Raw genomic sequence first — 12547 nt, 5'->3', positions numbered from 1 at the left:
TGTGGGCTAAGGGAGTGGGGAGGGAGAAACTACGCAGAGGGGCCCCTGCCCCGGCTCAGTCCTGGCATGGGGGCAGGGAGGGAGGCACCCCCTCCCCACACTTCCTTCTGGCCACCAGTCTCCTGCTGGCCTTCCACTGGCTGAGCCCAGCAGGCAGGCCAGCAGTCCTGGTGCGTCGGCCCACATGGCACAGAGCGAGGGAGGAATGGGGCCAAAAGGGACTGTAGTGGGGAAATGGAAAATACAGTCCATCCTCATTATTTGCCCAGTTGCTAAAATTTCTTTGTTACCCCAGAATCAGCATGCACTGAGGTGCTTTTACAGTCATTTGGGGACATGGCACAAAGCAGCAAAAAATTTGAGGCCACACGTTCCCACCTGAGGCTGAACAGGCAACACTCTGCCTCCTTGTTTCGGCTCGTGCTGTAAACAGGGGTCCTTCTCTGGCCCCCTAGCACGGTGCTGAAGTGCTGCCCAGTGTTCCCGAACTCAGGAAGGTGATGTGCCTTACAGAGAAAATACTTGTCAGATAATCTCTGTTCAGGCAGGAGTTACAGTGCTTTGGGTCGTGGGTTCAATATTAATGAATCAACAATATGTACTAAATGAGGTGTCTTTAAACAGAAACACACATAAAACAAGGTTATGTACTAATCAGTTGCCAAAAATATTGTAACCAGAGGCTCTCTGGAGCCTAACCCTGTATTTCCCTGAGAAGGGGGTGTTCCGTGTTCACAAATTCAGTGTCGGTGGTGACCATAGAACATAACCACAGCAAGTAATGAGGATCGACTGTATTTGGCACACTCAAGTGTTGTTGCACAGACCAGCAACGGTGAGGTTCACCAGGCAGGTCGCTGACTTGGATTAGCCAAACTGCATCTATTCAGAAATAACAAACATAAAATGTTTATACGTACAGAACATCCCAAGAGAGAGTTATCAACAAAACACATCCTGTGGTTCCTCTGTTTACATCTCATCCAAGCCTGGCAATTTTCTGTAACCCTGTAGGGTGGTCAAAGCATCGACTTTTCCTTGACCGAGAGTGCTCTTAGAACCATAAAAGTTATATAGCATATCTACACTTTTATAATGCTTCTCGAAAACAACAGCAGTAGAGAACGTGGCCCATGGAACTTGTCTGACTGTTCTACCTTGTCTCATACCAGGACATATTGCCCTGCTTCATGTTGCAAATATTTCCTAAGCTTCCTTATGCTGGAGAGACAAGGGTGAGCATGATGTGGTCCCTGCCCCAGCACACAACACTGCTTCTGATGCTTTCTTGCCATTGAGGAGAAACACCTAAACCACGGTCCCTTAGAATCTGAATTGAAAGTTGTCTCAATTCTTTGTGGCTTAGAAATTTCTACATTGACATGTGTTGATTCGCTCCATAAACTAGCTGTGTGCCATGTGCCAGCTCAGTGATATATGAGGCAGATGCCTGTCTTAGAAAGTTTGACCTAGTGTGCTAGTCCTCAAGCTTCAGTGTGCTTTAAAATTACTCAGATTCCTGTTACAAATATAAATTCCCATTCTAACCCACCCCTACCCATCCACAGATTTAGTTGGGTGACTGTAGTGCCTGGGAATCTGTATTTTAACAAGCATCCCAGGTGATTATTCTGATACAAAGGATCTTTGACTGTATCTTTTTTTTTTTTTTTTTTTTTTTTTTTTGCGGTACGCGGGCCTCTCACTCTCGTGGCCTCGCCCGCTGCGGAGCACAGGCTCCGGACGCGCAGGCTCAGCGGCCGTGGCCCACGGGCCCAGCCGCTCCGTGGCACGTGGGATCTTCCCGGACCGGGGCACGAACCCGCGTCCCCTGCATCGGCAGGCGGACTCTCAACCACTGCGCCACCAGGGAAGCCCTCGACTGTATCTTGAGAAACGATAATATAGTGGAAATGTGAATGATGCCATGATGTACGCCATTGCCCGAGCCAGGTCACATGCTTACGGTTATTCCCAAATGGTAGATAAAAGAGACAGCTAGCTTCATAAGAAAGGTTAAATTAAATCAGTCAATCCTAAAATGGGGCAAATATTATTTAAGTGAAAAAATTTTAAATACCCCGCAAATACACAGGCTCATAATGCATTTTCAAGCACACGCGTGCGCGCATGCACAGCATTAGTGGGCTGTTTCCACAGACAGGTGCTCGGTGCCCTCACTTGCATGGCTGTGGCACACCTACACATGACTGGCTAATTACATTTTAAACAGCTTCCTGAATGGCTTACGAGCTTAGTGTACCGAGATCTTTTTAAGTCTAGTCTGATATCATAAAATGTATACTTTCCAGGTACATAAAGCTCACTGAGGTGTTTTTTTTTCCCCGACCAGTAATTACTTATAGTTCTTTGAGTGTGTAGACAATTTAGAAAAAAATAACTTGGCATTTAGATTTTTAACAAGGGGGAAGACTATCAGACTTTCTGTATGATTTCCTTTCAAGGTCACCACTCTCTGACCGCTGTCAGTATAAGTTCTGGTTTTCAAGTGATTGCTGAGAATTCAAAGTAAATTAATATGTGGAATTTCTGTTGAGAATATTATTCATATATGCCCCGATGTTTAGTTACTATGATGTCTTAGTTTTTATGACTCTTTATAATTTTGTGTTGACATATGGTCTCTCAAACTTAGCTTTCTACGATTGCTGGTTATTTCTATTCAAAGAATTGTTACTTGCTGCACCAGCTGTAAACGTCTAGGTATAGAGTTGACATTAGCTTGAGTAATTTACCTTTACCGGATTAAGCTTTGATGCTCAGTAATCCATACTCACCTTTATGAGACAAGGACTTACCTTTTTAAAAAATGAAAGCCATTTTTAGTTTGTTATTGGGTAAAATCTCTACTCTGCTTTTTACAGTATATATTACCATTTTCTACAATAAAAAGTGATATTCAGACTGATACACTGTAGATCCTGAATGCCTCCTGAATCAAAAGAAAAGATAAAATAATGTCCAGTAGCATATATAGGTTGATGATGTATTATTTCCTAATTCTTAATTACCATCAAATTGTGATACTTATTTCATAATTATTTACTAAGCTCTATTCACTCTATGAAACATTACTGTTTTCCAACCATTCTGGGAAGTGTCCCTGGTTGAAGTCTACTTTTTTGTACCAAATATGGCAGATTTTTCCATAGTGAACTGAATTGTCCATAGTATTGATATGCCACATGTATTCAGGTTTCATCGTTATTAAACTTCCCTTGTGTTTCTGGTTTGACAAATGAGTAAAAGTAGTATTCAAATCTCAGTCTCACAATTAGGAGCATTTGGCCCAGGAGATTACTCATAAACTCTATTTGATATATATTTAAGTGACTAAATCTAGAACCATTCAAAATATACCTGAAAGGCTGCTATACGCAGACGCCTTATGAGGATAGACAGAACATCATTTTAAAATCAAGTAACATCTTCCTTATATAATACTTCCTTGTTGTGATAGTGGATGTATGTCTGTGTGCATTTTCATTTCTCATACAATTATCTATAGTCAATTATTAATTTATTTTTAGAAAACTTTGAGTGTGGCTATTTAATCTGTGTATTTAATCTTTCCACCTCCCCAACCTCATCTCTTTGCCCTGTTTGACTCAGATTTTACACTCTAGCCCTCAAACTACTTATAAATTTCTCACACACCATGCTGCCGTCTCTCCCATGTCCCTGCCCAGGCTGTTCCCTCTCCCTGGAATGTCTCCCCCGTCTTCCTTGCTATTCCCACCTTTCACCTTCACCTCACTAACTCCTGATGATGTGTAAGACTCAGTCAGTCATCACTTTCTGAAACCTTCCATGGCCCCCCACCCCCAACACTGGATAGGTGCTGCTCCTCTCTGCATCCCTGATGCCCTGCGCATTTATCAGCACACTCACCACCATCTTTTGTAATCTCTTTATGGATCTGCATAGAGATCTGAGCTTTCGGAGCAGGACGTGCTCTCTTCACTTGATTCTTGGCCTCCCCAGGACTCACTCAGAGACACACAGACTACTGTTAAGTCAGTAAATGCCCACTGCTCTCAGTTCAGAGTGTCTACCCTTCTGACTTGCAGTTTGGCACGTATTTGAAATCACTGTGGTTTTCTCTGTCCTCGGTATCTTAACATGCACGTCAAATCTCTTCCAGTCGGTGGTCATGAGTCTCTAGTTCATCAGTTCTAGCTGCTTCGAAGGACAACCTCTCTGTGTCTTTGAGGGCCTCCTCCTCAAAGCCAGTTTCACATATACCACATAACCTGATAAACTATCCCAAACCCACCCTCACCCCACGTTTAGTAAAAATCTACAGAGCCATTTTTATAAATTACAGAAACTTAAATTTTATTTATATAGATTTGTTTTATAAACCCAGTGTCGAGCACAGTGCCTTGTACGTAGTAGCTTCTTGGTAAAATGTGTGAATGAATGAATGAAAGAATCAAGTTAATGATGTGGTAGTGACTGTGCCTGGTTATAACATTTATAACTCTTTGAGAAGAATGTTCAATTTTCTATGAGATTATATTAAAGTTACTCTAGAGTCTTGTTGTGCTGTAACTGCTAGGCATGGAGTTAAGAATCTTTAGGTCTCCCTGATCCCATCCACAATAAACAGGGTGACATCATTGTGTATTTACATCTACGGTGTGAACCATACTATAGTTTGAACAAAACCCAGTAGTGAGAAAAGAAGGGGCCAAATGAGTAGTCTGTAAGTTAAACCTAAGAATAGCTTTAAGATGGGTAAACTTCCATGCCTTGACTATTTTGTTTTCAGAAGAATTCGTTGGTTGTACAGCATTCTCATCCCTGATGGGAAATTGGGTCTTCTCAGAATTCGTTCACCTCTGCTACAGTCCCGCAGCATCACTGAGAATGAAGATGCTCAATAAATACCCAGTGCAGTGTCTGTGATCTAAGAGATGGAAGAACTGCAAGGCTTTGATAAAGGACTCGTTTCCCTACAGCGAAGGACAGCTATTAGTAATATTGTTATATTACTAACAAAAATGCAGATCGATCCATTCATCCAAGAAATTCTTGCCTACCAAATATGTATGTGGCACTGTGGGATATTACATTACCCAGTAGAAGTGAGATGTCATTTTTCAAAAATTAATACCAAGTAGAAAGTTATGATTGAAAAAGAGAGATTTGTTTAACTGGCCTGTTAATTACATATAGCATTCAGTTTTCAGAGCATTTTAATGGGTAAAATTTTATTTGATCATTACAACTATCAAATTAGATTAGACCTTTATTACCTTCCCAGTTTTACAACTATGCTAAAGGAATAAGTACAATGACACTGACACTATACAAGTTTTATTTTTATGCTTTTCTTTTATGTAGCTTTTTATAATCAGAGAAGCATGAGAAGAATCATAAAATTTTGTCATATTTAACCTGGATAGATTCTCCATTGGAAAAGATTTGAGACAAAACTAAGAGAAAACAGAGAGAGGTTTTGCAACTTCATAATACAAATGCACAAAGAGAAGATATGGTGTTAGGACCTTTACTGACTTTTTTCTTTGTCTATAGCTGTTAGGATAATTACTACATATTCTGGCTTCAGTGTTTGCACTTAATGAGACCAGCAATAAAAGTATGAGACAACTGATACACCTCTTTATAAGCATTGGTACAGAGTTTAGTCACACGGATGACAGTTTTATGATTGGTATGTTGTAAATATGACATAGGAATTAAATGTCTTCCTTTAAAGATGGTTTATTTAAGTCAGTTAGGTAGTATTTTCTGGTAAATTGATTCACAACTGGTTTTAAAATGTTTATTTTCTTTGGACCTATAAACCATAGACATTAGGACTATAATGAAACATTAGGCTGGTAATGAAAAACACAGGTCCTGCCCTTCATTTACAGAACTATGGAGGATACAAACATATTAAAAGGCAACTATAAAAGCCTTAAAAAATATATTAGCAAATTTAATCTAGCAGTATATAAATAAGAGGAATATATTGTGACTAAGTGGTGTTTACCCTGACAATGCACCATTGGTCCAATTGGTAAAAACCAATTAATGTAATTCACCATATAACAGAATAAATAAGGAAAGTCTTATGACCATCTTAATAGATACAGAAAAATCATTTGAAAAAATTCAATATCCATTCATGAGTTTTAAAAAAAATCCTAGGTCAAGAAAAAAGATATCTACAAAAAACCTACAGCTAACATCATACTTTATGGTGAAAGACTGAATGCTTTCCCCCTAAAATTGGGAACAAGACAAGAATACCTGCTTTACCACTCCTATTCGACATTGTGCTACAGGTTCTAGCCAGTGCAGTAAGGTAAGAAAAAGAAATAAAACTACGTATATTGACATAAGATGCAGTTGTCTTTTGTGACAGAAGTAACCCGAAAGAATTTGCAAGAGAGGTTGCTAAAACTGAGTTTAGCAAGATCATAGGACATAAGATCAGTGTACAAAAATCAATCAACCTTCACGTTTAGAGATTCTTATACCATAGTTTCACTGTATTGTTAACAATTATTTTGTATAATTCCTACAAACAGGTAATGCTGGATGACTTTAAATCTTACTCAGGGGGCTTCCCTGGTGGCGCAGCGGTTGCGCGTCCGCCTGCCGATGCAGGGGAACCGGGTTCGCGCCCCGGTCTGGGAGGATCCCACATGCCGCGGAGCGGCTGGGCCCGTGAGCCATGGCCGCTGAGCCTGCGCGTCCGGAGCCTGTGCTCCGCAACGGGAGAGGCCACGGCAGAGGGAGGCCCGCATACCACAAAAAATAAATAAATAAATAAAAATAAATCTTACTCAAATAAAGGCCTTTACTCCAAAAATAAAATCATCAAAATTAAAAAACAGTACTATTTATAAAAGCATCAAAAACCTTGAAAAATTAGGTATAAATCTGTAGAGATTTGTATGCTAAAAACTACCAAACACTGATGAAAGAAATCAAAGAAGTCCTAAATAAGTGGAGTGAAAGACTCAATATTTTTAAGATGTCAATTCTCCCTAAATTGATTTATAGATTCAAAGCAATCCTAATCGAACTCCCATCTGGAGTTCTGGTAGAAATTGATAAACAGATTCTAAAATTTATATGGAAAAGCAAAGGAACTAGACTAGCCAAAACAATTTTGAAAAAGTTGGAAGAGCCATGCTATCTGATTGCAAGATAAAGCCGTGGTTCTCAGCTAGGGATGATTTTTCCCCCTCTCTCCCAGGGAGCATTTGGCTGTGTCTGGAAAGGTTTTTTAATGTCACAATTTGGAAAAAGGGGGAAGGGTGGTGCTACTGCTACTGGCATCTAGTGGGTTAAGGCTAAGAATGCTGCTAAACATCCTATAATGCATAGGACAGCCCCCCCAGAAAAAAGAGTTATCTGGCACAAAATATTGTTCATGTCACTGTGGAGAAACCCTTCTATAAAGCTACAGTAGTGATCAAGACGGTGTGATATTGGCACAAAGACAGACACATCTATCAATGGAACAAAGTAGAGAAGCCAGAAATAGACCCACACACGTATGGTCAGTTGATTTTTGACAAAAATTCAAAGGCACTTCAATGGTGAAAGGACCATCTTTCATCAAGAGGTGTTGGAACAACTGGACATTCATATGGGAAAAAAAAGGTGACCTGTACTTTACACTGTATTCAAAAATAACTCAAAGGATCATAGACTTAAATGTGAAATATAAAACTATAAAACTTCTGGAAGAAAACATAGAGATAATCTTTGTGAACTTGATAAAGATCTCTTAGATGTAATGTATAAAGCACAATCCAGAAAATAAAAACTTGATAAATGGAGCTTATCAAAATTTTAAACATCTGCTCTTCAAAAGACACTGTTAAGAACATCCAGAGACAAGCTACAGACTGGGAGAAAATTATAAATCATTTTTATGCAAAATATATAAAGAACTCTCAAAACCCAATAATAAGAAAATAACCCAGTAGAAGAGTGAGGAAAAGATTTTGAAAAGGTACTTCACCAAAGCTATATAGATGACAAATAAGCACATGAAGTTTACTCAACCTCATTAATGAAACCCTACTCCAATGGGCTTAAATAAAGGTCGAATAAATTGACTCCCATTAGTAAATTCCACAGAGGATTGACAGATCAATCTGATTGTTTAACAAAGTGGTAAAAGATACAGTTACTTTGGAAGGGAGGAGGAGCTCTCCACTCTGTTAATAGGGCAGACAGGCCCCTGGCTGGCCATGGGATGGATGCCAGCCCCAGTCAAGCTACCTTCTTGACTGGGGCTGGCATGTCCAGTCTGCTGAGAGCATCTGTCCCAGCATTCCCAGCCAGGGTCCTAAAATTCACCCTGATTGGCCAGTTTAGGTCACATGATGAAGCAATGATTGACCAGAAAATAGATTTATGCTGGTTAGTTTAAACCTGAGGCACCTGTCCCAGCCCTTGAGTCATAGTGTTAGCTTCTTTCGAAGTTCAAGGGCTTTAATGGAGGCAGGGTGACTGCCCAAACTTCAGTAGATAGAAATTTTGAAAGGAAAAGGGAAAGAATGTTAGTGAGGCAGACCTAGTGCCTACCACACTCCGTTACTGAATTGCTCTAAGATGTTTAAATTTGTTTGAAGTCATGCTTAGTGACTTTCCATGTCTCAGCATTGTCATTGTTCCTCAGAAAGGAAGAAAATCTAAATTATATTTAGAAAAAGAAAACTAAGAACAAAAATTGAGAGCCTGTGTGAAACCATCAATTTTTTTCCATGCATTTAACTATTACACAGTCACACAATGTGACCCTTCGTTTCTGTTTGTAAATATGATTGGAAAATAGCTCATTAAAAAAAAGAACATGTAAAGCACAAGCTATTACAAAAAAAAAAAAAAAAGAACATGGAAGTTAGTGTTTACAAATATTACATATTTTGAAATTTTCTTCCTGGCCGTCTTAACCATTTATGTATTCTGCAAGGAACACAATGCCAATTTCCCCGTAACACTCTTTCCTGGCCGGGGGCCTTCTTCTTTGATCAGGATGTGCTCATGGAGCTCCTGGAACAGTGTGCAGACGGACTCTGGAAGGCCGAGCGCTATGAGCTGATTGCCGACATTTATAAGCTCATCATCCCCATCTATGAGAAGCGGAGGGATTTTGAGGTATCTGCGTGGTTTGCTTTCTCCCGTTTGAGAGGACAGTGGAGTGACACACATCCCCAGACATTCTTATATGCAGAGAGCGCAAGCAGGCCATTTGAGCAATGACCTCTGACCTGCCACGTGACACTGGCCGTCGCCACCCTCAGAGCCATCAGGTGTCACACCTCTACCCAGACCTCAAATCTCAAACGACAAGCATTGGGAATTCTGGCACTCCACCTACGTGGGAAAACAGTGGCCCTTTCATCCTTCCTGGGCTGGGGAGGCCACCCAGGTTCTCTTAGCTAAGGAATGGAGTAGGAAAAGCAAAGACTACAAACGTCATCAGAGGCCTGAATTGGCTTACTGCACTGGAAATCCAGTGGGTCTTTAATACGCAGGATGGCCCTTTGGGTAGAAAACGAAACAGTTGGATAATGATCACTACCAGTTGTGCTGTCAAAATGCATTCTTGATTTTTTTTGAAACTCAAGTCCAACGAATTTTCACCTATATAGTATCATTTCATTGTTATTTTAAAATAATTCTACTAGTTGCAAGTGGGAAGAAATGGGTTTTGTTCTGCTTTCCAGAGGCTGGCCCATCTGTATGACACACTGCACCGAGCCTACAGCAAGGTGACCGAGGTCATGCACTCAGGCCGAAGGCTTCTGGGGACGTACTTCCGAGTAGCCTTCTTCGGACAGGTGAGCCTCCTCTCTGTTCTCTAGGCCGTCCCAAGTCGTTTTTTTCTTGTTTAAACTCTATATACAAAGTGGTATTTTGTAAATTTTCTGTTTTCTAGAAATGCTAATTTGATGAATTTGTCATGTTTAGTATGGTTCTTATCTTCCTCAGTAGTAAACTTTCTGCCTTTTTTTCTTTCTTCCTGTCTTTTCTTTATTACTTTCTTAAGGCAGCGGTAAGTTCTCCTTCCATAAGATATTCTTAGCGGCATCTTTGGTACTTCAGTGTGGTTTGCAAGTTTCCTTTTCAAGTCTGTATGTATATCTGTCCAGTCATTACAAACTCCAAAACAAAATTAACATTTTATTCCATTTACAGAAATAAATCACCTGTTCCCTTACACGTCTATACTGCATGTTTTAAACCAAAATTAAGACTTTCTGGTTTCCTTTGTCCCTGTGCTTCTCTTTCAAAATACAATATCTCTGCAAGTAGACTTACCATTATAATATTTCAGAAACCCTTTAGAAAAGGGGTCATTTAAATTTAACTGAAAGTTTAACCTCCAAGTCTCTAACATGATTAATAGTATAAATTACAATCCATTTATTCAGGGTGTGTGGTTTTCTATGAGCATTATATAACCTTCAATTTATCCTGTTATTTATTGTCTTTTATAACTTTATAGCAATACCAGTTTACAGACAGTGAAACAGATGTGGAGGTAATTACAGTAAATGCATAAAAAGCAAGTAATGTAGTGAAATTACTGCATCTAAACTCCTAGTTTGATGTGGGTGTTTTTTGTTTCATGTTAGCCTGCATTTTTTCTTTTATATACTGTGTTTTTTTGCACCATTTTCTCTCTTTCATTTTAGATGAGAAAATTTTTTTTAATTTATTTCAAATATTAACCCCAATCTGGGCTTTTGAGTTTTCAACCTTTTTCACTTCCCATGCAATACTTAGCCTTCTTGTATCGAGACATGATTGGTGCTAAAACAGATGATGACTGGTGATAATGAAAATATTTCCTGATCTTATGCTACAGCCCTTTAATATTTGTCTCATCAGGAAGACAAAATAGAATTTACACCAACTTCACATAACTTTTGCCAGACCAGAATGCTTCCTTTTATGCCGTAAAATCCCAAGTAAACGGCAGAGATCAGGAGAAGGGATGTGTGTGCGTTTCCGAGGCCTGCGGATAGCAGGCTGCTGAGTCATGTCTTAGTGAGTTCTGCTCCTTGGGAATGTGAAACAGGCTTGAATCCCATGATTAGACTTCACCGAGGGAACACAGCCTTGAATCCCCAATCTTTCATTTCCCTCAACACTTAATGACAGCGTTCTTGGATGAGTTTGCAATTTTGTGTTTCGCCCTACCTTGCACCCAGACCTCACATTATTATCATTTTCCTTCCTATTCGGAAAGCCTGATTTTGTTTTTAGAATCATTCCCGTTTTGTTGTTGTTAACTCCTGTAACAAAAGAATCCTTCCTTGGGCTTGTATTTGGGGATAGCTCTAATTGTGCTTTATGTCACAGGGATTCTTTGAAGATGAAGATGGAAAGGAGTATATCTATAAAGAACCCAAACTCACGCCTCTGTCAGAAATTTCTCAGAGACTCCTTAAACTTTACTCAGATAAATTTGGTTCTGAAAACGTCAAAATGATACAAGATTCTGGCAAGGTATGACTATGCTTGGAAATGTATTATAGCAACATTATATTGTTTTTTTATGTATGATTGATCATATATATTTATAAATGTGGTAGAAAAAAGAAGACCCAGGAAAAAGTTAAGAATGGTTGGCCTTGAGTGGCAAGTGTATTTTTTTTCTTAATACCTTTCTGTGCATCCCAGGTGTCTTTCATTAAGCAAACCTTTTTTTCATAATTTTAAAGATATTATTTTACAAAATAATTAACATCTGAAAGGGTATACTGTTTTTAGTCCAGCTATTTAGAAACTCTGTAAGGGTAGGGTCCTAGGTTCTGTTTGTCACTGTAGTTTTTCCTTGCACTTAGCACAGTGCCTGGCATGTTACTTGACACCCTGATTGTTTGATACATGGACAGATGGATGGGCAGGCAGAGAGACGAAGGAATGAACTAATTAGCCAGCACATTTGTAGGAATGAGATCTACTTTCTACTTAGAGAGGCTGTCCTCTGCTATATTGCTCTCATGAAAACCCTTTCTGAACATACACATTTTTCCTATATGTTTATGTGTTCCACTGTCTTCAGGACGTCTCCCAAGAGATGGGATCCCTTTGCTTCCTGAAACTCAGGCCAAGATAGAACTTCTGTTCTTTGCATTAAAAATGCGCCTCCTGCTCAGTTTCCAGCAGCAATAAGCTCTACCTCTTTCTCAGTTCATCCTTTTGGAGGATCCTTCGTTCATTTTTTTTTTTTGGCCTGAGCCCTGCTTTGGAGTCCCCAGTGTCTGGAATCTGTTTCCTTGGGGCCCTTCATTTTCTCCAAAGAAGACTCTTCCAGTCTCCTGCCCAGGTGGTAGGGAGGGGACAAGGGAGGAGGGAATTCTGAATTCTGGAGGCAGGGGATGAGCAAGGGTGAAGGTCCCACGTGCAGCTTGCAGTCTTTCACCTGCCCTCCCTGCATCCTGCTCTGTTCCTTGCCCCTGCTTTCTGCTGAGACTGGTGAACCCACTTAGACTCTTTCCAGACCGGTTTCTCCAAGGAACGGTCTCTTCTCTCT

The 12547-nt window shown here is 39.9% G+C and overlaps 1 protein-coding gene across 23 annotated transcripts in view; it reads left to right on the top strand.

Moving 5' to 3' along the window:
• Positions 1 to 12547, top strand: part of DOCK9 (dedicator of cytokinesis 9) — a 291607-nt gene that overhangs the window by 263167 nt on the left and 15893 nt on the right. For 21 of the 23 annotated variants that reach the window (XR_003682501.2, XM_028497260.2, XM_028497257.2 and 18 more), the window contains 3 exons: positions 9034 to 9156; positions 9729 to 9842; positions 11371 to 11517. Coding sequence is in view for 21 of the 23 variants with exons in the window: in XM_028497260.2 (XP_028353061.1) it covers positions 9034 to 9156; positions 9729 to 9842; positions 11371 to 11517 (384 nt within the window). In the remaining 2 variants the exon portion in view is untranslated. Of the gene's footprint in view, positions 1 to 4795; positions 6337 to 9033; positions 9157 to 9728; positions 9843 to 11370; positions 11518 to 12547 lie in introns of those variants that run through there. The other 2 variants (XR_003682502.2, XM_028497272.2) reach the window with 2 other exon arrangements.

Source organism: Physeter macrocephalus, chromosome 13 (assembly GCF_002837175.3).
Source record: "Physeter macrocephalus isolate SW-GA chromosome 13, ASM283717v5, whole genome shotgun sequence".
Lineage (NCBI taxonomy): Eukaryota > Metazoa > Chordata > Mammalia > Artiodactyla > Physeteridae > Physeter > Physeter macrocephalus.
The sequence above is the reverse complement of the archived record's forward strand: the minus strand, read 5'-3'. Positions and strand labels throughout refer to the sequence as shown.